At 41.9% G+C, this 16546-nt stretch overlaps 2 protein-coding genes across 14 annotated transcripts in view; one reads left to right on the top strand and one right to left on the bottom strand.

The window, feature by feature from the left end:
• PON1 (paraoxonase 1) overlaps positions 1-634 on the top strand; it is a 33965-nt gene extending 33331 nt beyond the window's left edge. Inside the window, exon 9 of the mRNA XM_019959709.2 lies at positions 211-634. Within this exon, the coding sequence (XP_019815268.2) occupies positions 211-369 (159 nt within the window). The 3' untranslated portion in view covers positions 370-634. The remainder of the gene's footprint in view (positions 1-210) is intronic.
• Positions 635-2757: 2123 nt separating this feature from the next.
• PPP1R9A (protein phosphatase 1 regulatory subunit 9A) overlaps positions 2758-16546 on the bottom strand; it is a 349577-nt gene continuing 335788 nt past the window's right edge. For 7 of the 13 annotated variants that reach the window (XM_070787167.1, XM_070787170.1, XM_019959701.2 and 4 more), the window contains 5 exons: positions 14436-14634; positions 12309-12428; positions 11475-11498; positions 10202-10384; positions 2758-8868 (listed from right to left, as the gene is read on the bottom strand). In XM_070787167.1, the coding sequence (XP_070643268.1) occupies positions 8659-8868; positions 10202-10384; positions 11475-11498; positions 12309-12428; positions 14436-14634 (736 nt within the window). In that variant the 3' untranslated portion in view covers positions 2758-8658. The remainder of the gene's footprint in view (positions 8869-10201; positions 10385-11474; positions 11499-12308; positions 12429-14435; positions 14635-16546) is intronic. The other 6 variants (XM_019959702.2, XM_019959705.2, XM_070787168.1 and 3 more) reach the window with 3 other exon arrangements.

Here is a 16546-nt window from a genome sequence, read left to right as displayed (position 1 = left end):
TATAGGTCTTTAGAGTGTCTATCTTTGTTAAAGATGATCTGATCAGAATCTGTCATCTTTGCCAATGAGGAAATAGATATCTATAGAGAGTCATTTTGGAACAAAATACAGTTCACCTAAAAGTCTCTTCTTATGGAGAAATGACCCCGTATTTAAAGTTATGTCTCGAGTGACTTTAAAAAATACTAATGTAATGTTATTTTTGGATAGGTGCTCCAAATCCAGAATATTTTAGCAGAAGAACCCAAAGTTACGGTGGTTTATGCAGAAGATGGTAAAGTGTTGCACGGAAGTACGGTTGCTTCTGTGTACAAGGGGAAAATGCTGGTTGGAACTGTGTTCCAGAAAGCTCTTTACTGTGAGTTCTGACTGGCTGATCCGTACCCCTACCCTGACAAGTGGGAGCTCTTCACTACAACTGCTTGCCACATCTGTGGGGGCCACAGTGATCTCATCTCAACAGTGAACGCTGACCCGAAACTTGGACATCACAGGAGATGGAGATCTGTTTAGCTGGGAACAGATATTTCGCATATGGCTTTTTTGGGCGTGTAATATCAAATCAGTCTTGGAATATCTGAAAACTTCACTTACCAATAAAAATCCTTTAAATAAAATTGCTAAAATCATCACATCAACTGTCAGGTCTTAAGTATTTTAACTATATGTGACCCAGAAAGTCCTCTCCCGAAAACATGTGTTCCCTGGAGCGTGTGAGCTTGTTGCTGCCGTGTCCTGTCTTGTTCAGGGAGCAGGATGAAGTCACATGTCGTCAGCGCCCCAGCACTCAGAGCCTTCAGTTCATGTGCCGGACAACCAGACGTGCAACCAAGGTGTCCTCAGCCCCAGGCTCACCTAACCGTCACACTTCCTGGCACACACAGACTCATTCCCATCTTCCCTTCTAAATAGGACATTCCCAGAAATGGCTCAGTGGTAAAGAATCCGCCTGCCAATGCAGGAGATGTGGGTTCAATCCCTGGGTCGGGAAGATCCCCTGGAGAAAGGCAACCCACTCCAGTATTCTTGTCTGGAAAAGAAACCTGGTGGGCTACAGTCTATATGGGGTTGCCAAGAGCTAGACATGCCTGAGCTACTGAGCATGCCCGTAGTAAATATAAACCTCAATTACCCCAGCCCTCCTCCACTCTTGCTTATCCAGTCCCCCCAGCAATGGCAAGTAGGAAAATCCTCAAATTCTTGGGAGTGTCATCACACCTGACGATGATGAGTGTCTGTTATTTCAACACAAATTGTACATTTCAGTTTCTCTGACTTGATAAAAGGAAGAAGTTTGTTCACTTCAATGACTGGGTATAGAAGGAAGCCCATAACTGATTCAGGTAAAACCAAGTGCCCTCAAAGACAATATTGTTGTTGAAGTGCTGTAGAGGTAGGTTTTCCTTTCCTATTTCTTATCTTCCTATTTTCTTTTCTTATTCTCACTTGCTGTGGAGGCTAAGAAGAAAGCAATGGAAATGTAAACAAATAAAAAAGAAAATATCAACAACCTTTGGTTATCTTCTGAGAGATGTGACGAGGAAGAGAAGATGACTCTATCATTTTCTTATAAAAGCTGGTTTGAAAAGGTTACCCATCTTCATTTATTTGTGTTTGGAAGGTATGGTTTTCAGGCTGGTTTATTTCTTTGGGATGACAAGGCAGGCCCATTAAAAACAAAGTTTTACTGAGGCATGTTCCATGATGATGGTCTGGCATTTTGGGGAGAATGCTCTGCAGAGAAATTGAGCACTGCCAACTGCTGATAATTCAAGACCCCTGACTTAAGGTAACAAATAGGAACATCTTGTTTGGATCAAAAGAACACCTTACTCACTTCAGGATTAGAGTTATCTTAATCACGATTTCAGTGGACATAATATCCTGTGCTGGATGAGTGCTCAGTGATCCAGTGGTGCCGTTCACAGCCCTTGAACTGGATCCTCAAAAACACTGTTTTGAGACTCTCAATGGCTGTGGTGCTTCGGTGGGTATTTCCTTTGAGAAGAATCACTTGATATCAATAAAATGACTATACTCTGTTCTCTCTTGTTCTTGGCAGAAGGAGCAAATTCTGCCCCCCAAAGAAAGTTATCCAATTTGACATAGCTTATGCTCCAAATCATTCCAAAAGGGAAACATGCTTCCCCTTGGTTAGAAATTTCATGACAACTCCAAGGAAGAGAACAGCTTGGTGCATTTATTCCATGATGCTCAGATCTAAATTTGTGCACTGCCAAAGGTTTAGGCACAGAAAAATTATGGCCTGTGAGTGTGTGAGAGAAATTAATACCCCTCTTTTGTTATATTCAGTCTTCTGAACATTTAGGGCTTTAGGAATCAAACTGTTGAAAGGAACCCCTTCCTCTGGGATGGCCTGACTTGAAGCTTGCCCCATGCCATGAGGCCAACTGCCAGCCTGTGGACTGGCCTCAGACCTGCTCCTGGCTGACAGGTATCAGAAGCCGTGATGGTGACGACGTGGATAGAAAGATGGTTGAGGGAACTTCTAGTGGAAGCTTTGATCTTTTAACTTTATTCCCAGTTGCATAATTGTGCTTTCAAATGCAGTCCTAGCTGCCAATTTACACTTTACCAGGGCCAAAATTTATTTTTAGTGTCATTTCCATGGAAAATGTGCACTTTGCTCTTGATTGATAGATGTATTTTGACAGTTAATACAGGTTTACCCAGTCAAGGCTTGTTTTAGTTGAAGGTGAAAATAGAAGAGAAAAAAAAAAATTACTTCAACAGATCTTAGTATTTCTCTTTTTATTGCATTCGTTGTCTAACAACAATAATACTCATTGGCAAGAAATTTATTTACACTAACAAATTAAATTTAATCACAGGTATTTTTAGATTGGTCTGAAAACAAAGGACCACTGTGATATTTGCTTTGAATGCCTCTGAAAACCAAAGAGTAAGAAATGGCATTTGAAACGAACAATCTAGAGAAGTACATAGTAACCAAGCACAAGAGAACAATCCAGACAGGGCACTATTGTCTCTCCCATGCAAATCATCAGACATCAAAATGTACAAATCAAAATTTTCAGATAACATGCTATCCGTACTTATCGAACTTAAAATGATTTTCAAACAACTCTTTTCCTTTTAGTGATACAGAAAGAAAGATGAAAATAAATCGACTTCTCAACAACAGAACAGAATTCATTTTCTCTCTCTCGTTTTCAACCGGCCAGTTTTGTAAGTGATACACAGGTGAACTAGTGGTTTAACTGTGACACCATTAAAAAATACAAAAGCAGTAGTGATGATCATAAATAATATCAAGGAAAACATAAACATATATATATTTAAGGGTTTTCACTAAGCACTAACTAAATCTGATGTTGTTGGGAGATGCTATCTAGCTGGAGTGCCTCTTAATTTCCACTTGTTAAGGTGATTTAATTATTTTGGCCAATTGTTCTTTCATGGATGAAAGATTAAATTCTTAACAAGAAGTCTGGGTGTGTGAATCAGATAGCTGAAGGAAACAGAACTGTACACCTTCCAACAACACACTTATGCTCACATCCACTTGTGTTATGTTTGGTGATGACCTAACCATGTCATCACTCCAAAAAAGAAGTAAATCAATGGTCCTGTGATAGCAACGCTGCCGTCAGAGAGACGGCGGTTAGTGACTGCAGTGTCACAGTGACCAAACACATTTTAGAGTGTGAGCGAATGCACAGGAACACGCAGTGCAATTTTTAGCCAAGGGAACTGCAGTCTGCAGTTGAAAATGCCCAAAGCTGCATAAACGTCTGAGCTTCAGCTCAGCAATGTGCAATTTTGACATCAAAGCATCAGCCAAACGTGTGAGGAAATTTCATCTTACTAAAATACCGAGTATCTAATAAACCAATTTTACCAAAATATATAAACATGTAGAAGGTAAGTGCATTTAGTAGAAATACATTAAAAAAAAATCTCTTAAAATCTCATGAGCCATTCAATGTACACACACACACACACACACACACACGTGGCAATAAGGCTATGCTACTGCTCGGGGTCCTACCTGACATCACCAAGTTCCATATGCAATTCTGTTTATGCTGTGAGACTGTAGTTTGTGTGTGTGTGTGTCTGGTGGGAGATATAGTCACACACATGTAGTTCTGTACATCAACACAAAGGCATGCACATTCTCGAGACGTTGCCTCTTGCCCTCTTGTTCTTTACCTCATTCATTCTTGAGTCCCTAGCAGCTTGGGGGTTGGGACTAGGGTGGGCCAAGGATCGGAAATCACGCTGTTCCTTTCATCCCCCACTCTGTAGGTCTGAAAGCAGGTCACAAGCCGTGCTTGGTTCACACACTCACACGTGTGAGCCTTTGAGTAAACACGACTCCCTCAACACGTCCACACCGACGTGCCCACACAAGCATGTAAGGATCCTCTCTTTAGCGTGAGGTAGACCCTGATGTTTCCGTGTTCCAGGAGAAATTACTTCTGCAGGCTTTTTCTTTGCTTTCTGACTTCTCCATTGGGTCTATTCGATGCCATTACTTTAAATACTACTGGTGTACTGTCTGTGTTATTTTTTTTTCCCCAGTGTTTTGGATCAAGACCAACTTTCCTGAGACTTCAAATGCCTAAAACAAATATAAATAAGATCTGCCTGCATACACAGACTGTTCTTCAGGAGGGAAATTTCTGAAGCGCATTCATATTTCTTATGACAAGGAGTCTTTCTAAAAATTTATTTCCCACCCCCATCTTCATAATGAAAACAATTCTAGTAGGAAATAGGGACATTTCTGGACTTCATCCTTAAATGCTTAGTTTCAGAACAGTATACAGGTAGATCCTTGATTAAAGGTAAACTGGAAAAGGTATTTTAAAAACTGAGCTTTTCTTTTTCATTTAGAAAGCACTAAGGACTTGGCATTAAGCAAATGAGATGAACCCTCATGACTGCGGTCCACCAAACTGAAACGCCTCTGAACCACAGCTCTATTGGGACAGTAAATTTAGTTACTCAAATGGAAGTTGATAATTTGGAAATATCTGGATGTAATCAAGGAACTACATCACATCCTAAGCATAGACATTCCTTTCAGTTTGGAACTTCTTGAATACTGTGGTCAAACATGGATGCTCCTCTCGTGCAACTTGGCCTGTATAACCTTTAACACTTAAAAATGAGTTAGAATAGCCACATAAATGTTAATTTTCATTTACCTTTTTAAAATATAATTCTAAAGCATGTGTTAGTCCTATTTCACAAAGAAATTCTGTCTTCAGCGAAAAACCATAAAGGCTAGATAAGGTGCTAGATCAAAAACCTGGCTTGGGCCTAGTAGTAGACTGGACTGGGATAGCTGAAGATTGTAGGACAGCAGTGACTACAGGAAAAAAGGCAAGGGCTCATTTGGTTCCTGTCTCAGCCTCTTAGCCCTTTCTTTCCGACGACAAAGAAGCACCGCTAGGGTTCCCGTTTCGCGCCCCCTACAGGCGGAGTTCGGGATCAGTGCCCGTCACACTGCAGTCAGGAACCGCGGTGGGTTACAAGTGCGTACCTGCTGCGCAGGGTGGGAAACCCACGCGAGCCCCAACTAAAGGACCACAGCATAGAGTAGCTTTGTGGTCATGAAACTAATGGTGGACATCATCAGTGTGTTCGAATGGGCAAAAGTAAGTTTCCACCCAACACTGCTCTGCAGTAAACTGATTCAGGGGAAAAAAACAGGAGAAAACTATTACATAACCTGTGAGTTACTTTAAGGGAGATAATCTTAAATAAAGTAATCTAAGTTTTTAGTGGAATACCCTGCCCCGGACACTCAGCTCACACAACGCTCCGTCCACCATCTGGCCTCTCCACAATTCCCTGTCCCCTAAAGCATTGCCTGTACCCCCAAAACACTTTTGGCTACTGCAGGTGTCATACCGAGCTGTCGTTTAGGGAATACAGTTCATAGTAAGCAGATATTCCCTTTTTGTCCATTTTCTGACAAATAAAAAAGCTATTCAATACAAAGTCTTTAATGTTCATGAAGCAATAATTCTGTGTTAAATTGTAAGGATACTGAAAACCACTAGCGTTAAAGTAAGGATTGTATAAGACACTGGAACCTCAATGAGGCATCATGCTCCAGAGTCAATAAAGAAAATAAAGTAAAACAAACTGTTCACAAGATCTGAGGTCCTTCACTTTGTTTTCAAATCCTTTATCAGTCTGTTTACTTTTTATCCTTTGTTGGACAATCAAATCAATTTTAGCAGTTTTAATTAAAATAACTCATTAAGACCTAAAATTACTATAATTTAACTTAAAAAAAGTCAAAACAGTTATAATACAAAATAAATGATTTGAAGAATAAGAATTCAATTTATAACATTGTCAACTGGTCATTGATCTAAATATTGGAAGTGTACAAATAAAGTTAAAGAACAATACTTCTAAGACACTTAAAAATGCAATATAATCATAAATTATGTGCAGAGACTGAGACTTACAGACATTTCCAGTATATACATCCATTTTCAAATATTACCAAAGTGTAAACAATAAGATAATCATCCTTCTATTTCCACTCCTAAAATGAACACAGTGAAGCTTCCAGTATGATCCAGATCACTTTTTTCCCCAAAGATAAGCAAAAATCACAAACATTTACAACAGCAAGCACTAGCATTACCAGATTTTGACTAATTTAGTCTTTTAGTATTGAAAAGATTTGCTGAATTTTGTAGTTAATTGATAGTGGTTCCTGGTTTCTCATGACATTAATAAACAACAAAGCACCACACACCTCAAAATATTAATAGAGATTCCAGTATGGCAGTTTCATTATCATACCCCAAATGAAGACAGAAGAAAAATAGGTAGTGACTTCAATAATTGTCAAACACAATGTTACTTTATGTTTCTGAGGATCGAATGGATGATCTCTACCTGGTGACAAAGGGACTGAAGCTTAACAGACAATACTCTGTTACGGAAAAGGAAACACGCCTCAGGGAAGAACAAGATCACAAACTTCTAGTTTAGACAATTTTAGATTTCAAATATTCAGACAAGCAAAAAAAAAAAAAGCACAATGTTCAAAATAGGAGATGGCCTATATGGTAAGAAGCCCCTTTAACATTATTTGTTCCTTGTAACCTTTGAAAGCTTTCCCCTAAGCTCTGTGTACAGAACATTTTCCAGTAGAAGATAAGGACGAAGACCCCCTGAAACCGAAGAAAAGGAAGTAAAATACTTGTCCAGGAATTCATCTGGCCTCAACTCTTGTTTGGAAACTCGTCCTCTGGAAAGTGGATGACCTCATTTTTGCAGCCAATGCAGCTAAGAGAACCAGATACATGAGCATAAAAAGCAAAAGAGCAACAACAACAACAAAATCCATCATTTGAAATTTCTCGAGGCGAGTTGATTTTCTCCTCCATCTGCCCCACTCTCCTGCACTTGAATTAGTTTGATGAAACACTTAAATCCTTAATACTGGCTTTAAAATAAGGACTGCATCGTGTGTACCATCTTAAACACACTTTACCTGTAAAGTGGAACTCTTCAAGGAATGAAAGAGACCGGCTCAGAAAAACCATTCAAAACATCTCTAAAATATAACTGACAGCTCTCCTTTATGGGAACATTCTGTGTGCTCAATAAAATTGCTTCTCTGGTTGAATGATAGTCAAATCTAACTTTTCTCTAACTGGTATTTCTATTTTTCTTAAAAGTACATTTGTTAAAACTCTAACTGAGCCCACTTGGGAAATCTTGAGTAGAAAATATGTGAAGAGTTCCTGATTGTGTCATAGTCAGGCTGAAGACCAGCCCGAATGTTCCCCAGGAGAGGAAACCTGAAAATGTTGGTTTCCTTAAAAATCAATTTCCTGTTCAATTTGTTGGGAAGAAAAGGAACTGTGCGGTGTGTGTCGGTGCTGCTGAAATACTGAACGTGCAGCAGTAGCAAAGGAAACACAGATCCCAGGATCCCATGGCTGCATTAATGCTCGAATTTTTCTTTGTTTGCCTAAATCTGGAGGATAAATGTTACCCTCAGAACCCCAAAGTAATATCCACATCCACATTCTTAAGGCTTTTGCTTCCTTCTGGGGTTAGCAAGTAAGCGTAACTCTTTTCTCTCTTCCTGATGCCTAGCAAACAGGACAATTTGCCGGCTTTTAGCCATAGTCGGTAATTACACGGCAGAGCACCCACATTTCCACGGTGGGGCTGTCTCACAGTCCAGACGCCAGCAATGATGGGGAACCTTTCTCTCCGAGCGGATTCTGCAGCCCTGATCCCAGGGCAGAGCGGTGCTCCCGGCCACGCTCAGTTTCAGGACCCCGTGCCGAAAATGCATGGCGCTCCGCTGACAACGCCAGGGTGTGCCATGCTTTTGCTGGACAGGGTCACGCTGGTTCAAGTGACACCACCCACCCAACACAAAGAAACACTGCTACTTTGTGTCTCTCGCAAAGGAGATCCTTGGTTTGTTACTAAACCAAAGGGGGCTTGGGATTATTTCAGTAGGTTAAGATTAAGAGTGTACTCTATGGATGCAGAAAATTGCAGTTATTGAACACACGGTTCCCCAGTCTGCCTAGAGCACATAGCGCTTGTCATCAGTGTCTTATTTGTCCTCCAGAGGAGAGCAGGGCAGGAAGAGGTGGAAGCGTCCCGGGTGCGTCACTGCTCACTAGCACCCTCTGTGGCCGCGGCCATCTTCTCCGTCTTCTTCGACTTCCTCTGCATTTGCTCTTGTTCCTTCCTCCTCAGCTTCTCTCTTTGTTTTTCCATTTTCTCCTGGGCCTTCCGAGCCTTCTCTAGAGACACCTTCATTTCCTTCAGTTTTTTTTTGACCACGGCTCGGTCCTGGGATGATGTCATTCCGAGGGCCTAAGAAGGAAACGCACACACAAACCATCTGAAAACTGATGACCCCGTTTATGAGGAGGCTGATATCACGAGATAGTCCAAACTCAGGAACTGACAGAAACATAATCCAAGAGGTAGAAAATGAGGAAGGGCGGAGTACATTTGCTAAAGGTCTACGTACTGCGGGGCTGAGCTTTACTTGTTCTTTTGCTCTTTGGAGTCCTGAGCACAGTACAGTGTAAACCTCAGCAAGTAAATGCTTTCTGAACTGGTAGTTAATGGGCAAATGAACAGCGGAAGGGCACAATTTGTCTTCTCCAACCTTTGGGCTGTACTGCTAAACTCATCACTATTTTCGCAAGCTCGGAGCAGGCCCCTGCCACCCATCTCGGAGGGCTCGAAGAAGGGCAGGAGGGACTGGAACGGCTTCCCTTCTAGCAATGCATTCACTGACAATGGAAACCAAACATGCCTCCCAGGACAACAGCGCTGGTGTCAGCATGACTAGCCGTTCCCTCCCTGCAGGTAGACCCGTAAAGGAAGCCTGATCATAATGAGGAGCTTGCTCGATAAGCCTGGAATTCAGAATAAGGGGAGCTGGTTACATATTTTCAGTGTTTCACGACCTTCAGAATCAACAGCAGGATGCATCCATCTCCCCAACAGGGACAGGCCTGTCGATGGGCCTTCATATTCACAGGCTATTGATTGAGCTCTAACCTTTTCAAGACCGTCAAGTGATACTCGGCTGCCATCAGCCCAGCAGGGCGCCTGTGTGGGGGTGGTGGGCTGGCTGTGAGCTCCTTTTGCCCTTTTTCCACAGGGTAGGTGCCACCTCAGACTCTAAAGGAGATAGGCGGGACAGGTGAAAATGAGAGTGTGATGGCCGGGGAAGGGAGGACATGGCCTGCTGCAGCGGGAGGACAAAGGTCTGGGGAGAACCCAGTCCTGATTTGGAGTGGTACCCAGGGAACAGTGAGGGTGGAGGAGAAAGGACTTCAAAAGGGGAGATTCACGGATCTGGATTTTAACTTTAATGTCATGGGAGAGTCCACATTGGCCATTATTAAAACTCACACTACAGAGGAAGTAAGCAGAGGCAATACATGGACCATGTGCTGTTTGGCAGAAGCAATGGATGAACCTCTAGCGCTCCTGCTTAGCAGCCTATTGTTTAATTCAGAACCCAACAATTTTCCAAAACCTCCTTTACCACTGGGAAATGATTCAATGTCCTCTCTGCTGACCGTGGATGAGAAGTACCTCTCAGATATGCAGAAGGCTCTTATCTAATGGAAACATTTCAGGTGCTATGAGTAATACAGATTATACTTGGTAACATACAGTTCTTTACCTTAAGTTTATTTCCATCCAACTGCAGGAGTTGCTCTCCAGTGATGTTTTGGGCACTGAATTCAGAGACATACTGCTCCAGATTTAGGCTCATTAGCCAGTGAGAAACCTGCTGCACGCTCCATTCATGAACGGCCCGATTCGGATACTGACTGTGTTTGGGAGACTGTCCGTCATCAAGGATCTGAGGTAGGAATGTTATGCAGGGTTGTTAAAGGACCGAGAAGCTGTAGCTCAGTAGGAATGTGATGCTATCGAAAAGCCAGTTCTTGCCTACTAGAGCCACACCTGCTTTTAAGCCCTAGAGTAAACGAATGGGTCTAGCTGTGTGTGACACACACACAGTGATCACCTTTACAGTTTCCTTAGGTATTTGGAAATTTAAAAATTCCCCCAAACAAAGCAGCATTTTAATGTAGGTAGGAAGTTAATAACTGAAAAATACATTTAATATCACAAGTTTTTACATTAAACCACTTTGGAAAGCTTATCAGATGCAGAAAACAAGTACGTCATTTATCTCTGTATGTAATGAACTGCTCTGCATTGGTCCTCTGCTAAGACGTTAGAGATATGTAAAGATACATTTTAAAATATTGAGGTATATATTTTACTTAGAAGGGGAGCAGTAAGCCCTCAAGCATTCTTAGTAGGGGAAATTTCACGGCCATTATTTCATTTGAGCAGCAAGCAAACCTGTAAGGAAGGTGGGATAGGTAATTCACAAATTATCAAATTACTTTTAATAATTGAGGCAAGTGAAGCTCAGAAAGTCTACAGACCTGTCCGAGATTATGCAGCTAGCAAGTGACAGAGCTCAGCCCTTAGTAGTTTATTCTAAATCTCTGGCTCTGTCCAACACAGGAGAACACTATGAAGACTGCAAAGGCAGCTTGGTTTTAAGACCCACTAGGCTGAGAGGAGATGACGATGGTGATAAATCTGGGAGAGAGATGGGAGCACCTTAGTGACCATGCAGGGAACACAGGAGGAAATGGGGAAGCTGAGATGAGGGCAAGGGGGTGAAACGCAATGGTCTGTGTCAGGCTAATGGTGGTGGGAGACACACCAAGGGGCTCTGGAGGTGGAGATCCTTTTGAATGTCTTTTCCACTAAGATTGAGACAAGGGCAGAGAGTGAAACTATTTAACATGAGGAAACCCACTGCAGGGGAACACTTCCTGTCTAGTTTGATTTTAAATCATTACAAAGAAAGAAAAGAAGCTTCAGACGCTACCCCATAAGCCACCACACACCGCCCACTGAGAGCTCACCTCATCATCTATCATATCCAGGCTCTGAGTGAGAGAGCAACAAAGGAATCAAAAAGAGAAGTGTTATAGGAAGCACGCATATGCAGTACACATTTTCCATACAATTAAAATCATGCCAGGTCTGAAGAATACGGACAGAAAAATTTAAGAGGAATAAAAGTTTTACAAAGCAAAAACCATGTTAGAAAGAAGTAACTAGGAACAGATATTTTGGGTGAATCTATCTTTACTTATCGTGCTTCTCTCCCCGACCCCAGCCCGCTTCTAGTACTGGTATTTCTTTCTTCTCCTTATCTCTCGGGGCGCTGAGTCACATGAATTACCAGTCTAACTTTCTGCCTCTCCTGTACACAGTCATCTCCCGAGAAGTCATCACAGTACCCACCTGACCCTGGCTTCTAAGTAAAGGTCTTCCCTCCTGGTCCCTCCTGATCAGAATCACACCTCTCCCCCGTCCCCTGTGGTGATCCCCAACCAGGGGCCACGCCTGACGTGGAGGGACCAGCGGGGGTGGTGGAGAAGCTGAGCGAGGGGAAGGGTGGGCTGTGCAGCGCTCAGCAACCCAGCCGCACCCCTCTGTGAAGGGCCGTCCCATTTACATCCAGGAAAGGCCGAGGAGTTCCCTGGACAGCTTAAAGGGGCTCAGAGACAGAACGTGGCTTCCATGTTGAGGCAGACAGCGGGCGAAATCACAAGGCTTTTACATCAAATGTGAAACCATAGTCCTGATGACTGATCTGCAAAATCTGCCTGAAAACGTTTTTGTCTGCAACAGTTTACGGGTCACGTGCACGATCTGAGAAGGCAGCTCAGCCGCCCGTGCCATGCACATACCTCGTCGGATGAGAGCACCAAGGACTGAGAGAGTCCGGGCGTTTTGGGCTCTGCTCCCAGGCCGCTCAGGTCTGCTGAACTGGTGCTGCTAGGACTGAAATCGTCATTGAAGGTAAAATTCTGAAAAAGTAAAAAAGCTCAGTGTTAAATGAGCATGGTGAGTGAGCCAGAGAGAAGCCTGCTTACAAGCTTTAGAGAGGTTCTTTTTAGTCCTCTTAGAAGAGATGCAGATTTGGTTGGGTGGCCTTCACCTGGCAGTGGCTGAGAACTCTAGCCTTTTGTGCTGCACACAGAATTCTGGGCTCTTTCTCTATCACATGAAAGGCCAGGCATTTTAGAGAAATGAGTCTTCAATCTCTCTTCAAGGGTACAGCATTCATTATCCTCTACAACTGCTCAGAGGAGTCATGTTAATAAGCCTATCTCCTTTGGCCCTAATTGTGACGAGTAACAGTGTAAGTAAAAATATAAGATGGTGTGGTGAGCCTGAGTTATTAGGAACAGATGGCAATCCAAATTAGAAAGGTAACTTGAGCACCCCCTAGGAAGGACTGCTTGCCGCTGGCCGTGATAAACACCGTGAGAAGTGGCAGATTCTCTCCTGGATGTAACCTTCAAGATGATGAGTTCTGGGGGGTCACAATCTGCCATTACACTAGGAGTTACACGCTGAAATACAGCTCTCGCACAGCACCAGTGGAATACCAGCGAGGCCGGAGCACGGCCAGAAACATGGTTCCAAACAATCACCTGGGGTTGGAGGAGGTTGGGTGTGTCAGAACTTTATGAACACTTCCCCAAAACTTTATGAAAATGTTCAGTGGCTGCTACAGTCAAATAAACTCACAATGACTACATAGTTGCATTTGTGAAAACATTTTAAACCAAATTCTTGAGAGTCTTTCCAATGCAAGATAAGGCTGGAATTTTTCAAACAACATTCAGACTTCTCAGATCCAAGACTGAAAAATGTTTCGAGACCAATGTGGTCTGCTGTTGGCAAACCTTCTTTTGCTAATAATTCTAGAAGCATTGCCTTTCCTGGAATTCTAAGCACCTGACCAACACCATCTCGTTTCTTATTCCACTTCCTTAGGAACTGGACTGTTACAGCTTCCCATTAGGTTCCCTTGCCTTGGGTTTAGTTGGTCGTCAAGAATAAAAACCATGGCAGAGGCTAGAGAATTCAGTACCAAACTCTGAAGGTTTGCTAAAACTTTAGGAAAGGAGATGAAGTCAGAGTACAAGGAGCTAAGCTAGTAAAACATTTAAGCATGAACGCATTTAACAGCACATTACCATTTGATACTGTCAATGGAGATACGACCTCACATTCTGTCAAAACGTTATGAGCTGTTGACCTCAAGAAAAGAGTTAAATTCAAGGAACATTAATCACAGGTTACTGTTTGAGAAGGAAAAGTGAACACAGATAAAAGGAGACCAAGCAACACACAAAAGTTAGCCACCACATGTGTTTCAATAAGTTGTTAGGTAAGGTTTGCAGCGTCATGCTGGAAATAACCGTCGTATATTTAAAAACAAATAAGCATATAATTCCCCATTCTGCTAAAGTTAAAAAACTCTGGTGATAGAATGATCCCAGTTTATCAACACGGAAGTTTGATTTAAAAGAAGAAATAAGTAAGGGCGCTATGTCAGCACTGATTTGTTTGAAAGGGTTTCATTTAGATATATTGAACACATATTCAGTCTCAAATTTATTTGTTTTCCAGTAAATCTTGAAGAGCACAGCAAAAATAGTTTTGTAATGAAATTTAAAGTGGAATACTTGGTAAACAGATTTATCATACTGTTCCAGGATTCAAATGTATCTTTCCCAGCATGGCTTAACTGTCAAACTGAGATTAAATAGCAATATGTGAAAAGACAGGCAAATCAAAGATTAACGTACAATCTAGAACAGAATAGTATTAAAGAAGGTGGTGGTTAAATAAGGCTTTCTGTCTCCCCAACACAAAAACACCATGCATGTTTATTGAAGTGTTATCACAGTGGTTTCTCAAATCCAGAGCATACACGCAAGTTGAGAACGCTTTCCAAAGACTGAGGAGGAGGAAGGACTGGGGTTTTCTTGTTTGCTTTTTAAAATCCACGTGTTTTCTACCTTAGACCCCTTTTTATCTGAAATTAGAGCTTCAGGAGAAGGCTGAGGGGGGCTTGCAGATGAAGGCAGATTCCTGAAGGAATAGGATCCTTTTCGGCTTTCATTAAACCACGAGAATGGCAGGCCAGTTGAGCGTGTGGAGGCCTGAGCAGTGGAGGATGGCGTTGGTTTCCAGGTTTCCAGCCTGCATCTGAAGATCCTGGGTTATGAAAAGAGGAGGTGTGTTAGACAGAGGAAAAGGGCAGATGGAAAACTTACTGAACTGAATTTTTAAGGGACTCTGAATACAGTTTGAAGTAATAGTTTAAGAAATTGTTCTATACAACAGAGTACAAATTTTGCACTTTTGACTAGAACATTAATCTTTTTTTGCATCTAAATGGATGTTATAACAATGATAAGTATTTTGGTATCACCACTGCCATGATGACTTTTTTGAAATGGGAATAAATGTGTGTGGAGAAATTAGCATCAGAGAGGGGCACGGTCTTCTAGGAACTGCTTTGAGTGAATGATCACAGTGTTCCCTTTATTCGGCTCACACAGCAGTGCCTCACTGCTGGTGACATGAGCTCAAAAGCAGCTTTCACCCTGGCCTCCTCGGAACACAAGTTCCCAAGAGCCTGAGACTTTAGAAAATGATATATTCCATAACTGGAAATTTCTGGGCTCATGATACTTTAGGCAGAATACACACCTTACTGGTTTTTATCGTGATCTTAGTGCCTTATAGGAGGAGCACCAGACTAGAGGTCCTAAACCCTACTTGGATGTCCAGGGTCTTTCACTTCCTGTGTACACGACCTTGGGCCTTCTTTGCCTCTATTTCCTCATCCATAAAAGGTAGATATTTTATGTATCTTATATGTGCTTAAGAATTAAGTTAGATATGTGTGAAAGTGCTTTGAAAACTGTAAATGTAGAAAGGTCTGTGCTTATTGTTTAACATTTTAAGGACTCAAAGGCATTTGAAAAACAGTCTGAAAACAGACTTTGTTTTCTTAATGCAAGCACCTGCATATTTATATTTATCTTTTGGTTAAAAAAATCCTCAAGACCTAAGGCAAGAATGGGCAGGAGTTTCTGTGCATTTTGGAAGAATGCACCCTCAGTAAGTTCAAGTGATAACTGATATAATACTTATTATTTGTTAGCTGTTAATGTCAAGGCTATGGTTTTTCCTGTGGTCATGTATGGATACGAGAGTTGGACTATGAAGAAAGCTGAGCACCGAAGAATTGATGCTTTTGAACTGTGGTGTTGGAGAAGACTCTTGCGAGCCACTTGGACTGCAAGGAGTCCATTCTAAAGGAGACCAGTCCTGGGTGTTCATTGGAAGGACTGATGCTGAGGCTGAAACTCCAATACTTTGGCCACCTCATGCGAAGAGTTGACTCATTGGAAAAGACCCTGATGCTGAGAGGGATTGGGGGCAGGAAGAGAAGGGGACAACGGAGGATGAGATGGCTGGATGGCATCACCGACTTGATGGACATGAGTTTGGGTGAACACTGGGAGTTGCTGATGGACAGGGAGGCCTGGCGTGCTGCGATTCATGGGGTCACAAAGAGTCGGACGTGACCGAGAGACTGAACTGAACTGAACTGAATGTCATGACAACAAAGAGATTCCCTTTCAATTAAAAGTGCCTCAACAGCATGGCTTATGGGCATCTTACGTCCCAGAGGTATACTGAATCTCAACCTCACATTTCATTTCACATTATTTTGAAAAATTACACATTTCAAATTTACATAGATGATACAGCTTCTAACAATTTCTGTTCATTTCTGAAGTATATTGTGAGAATCAAATGGGACAACTATTATAAAAGCATCCTGAAAAACTGTAAAGCAATATACAAATGTAAAGGGGTTATGAGAACAATAACTAAAGAGAATGCAGAGGTCAGTAAAGTTTTAGCAGCACTGAAATCACAGGTTGGATGAGTAAAAGTGTTCATCACACTAAAGAGTACAGAAGATATGATTTTAATTCTGTATTTATTTTTTAAAAAACCAAAGGGGTCTGCAAGGATAATAGAGAACGACCAACCAGAAATATGCCAACCTTCAACTTTATCCTAAAGTTTAACGTAAAAAAAAACTATA

This window comes from Bos indicus, chromosome 4, assembly GCF_029378745.1.
Source record: "Bos indicus isolate NIAB-ARS_2022 breed Sahiwal x Tharparkar chromosome 4, NIAB-ARS_B.indTharparkar_mat_pri_1.0, whole genome shotgun sequence".
Lineage (NCBI taxonomy): Eukaryota > Metazoa > Chordata > Mammalia > Artiodactyla > Bovidae > Bos > Bos indicus.
This window is presented reverse-complemented; position numbering and strand designations above follow the sequence as displayed.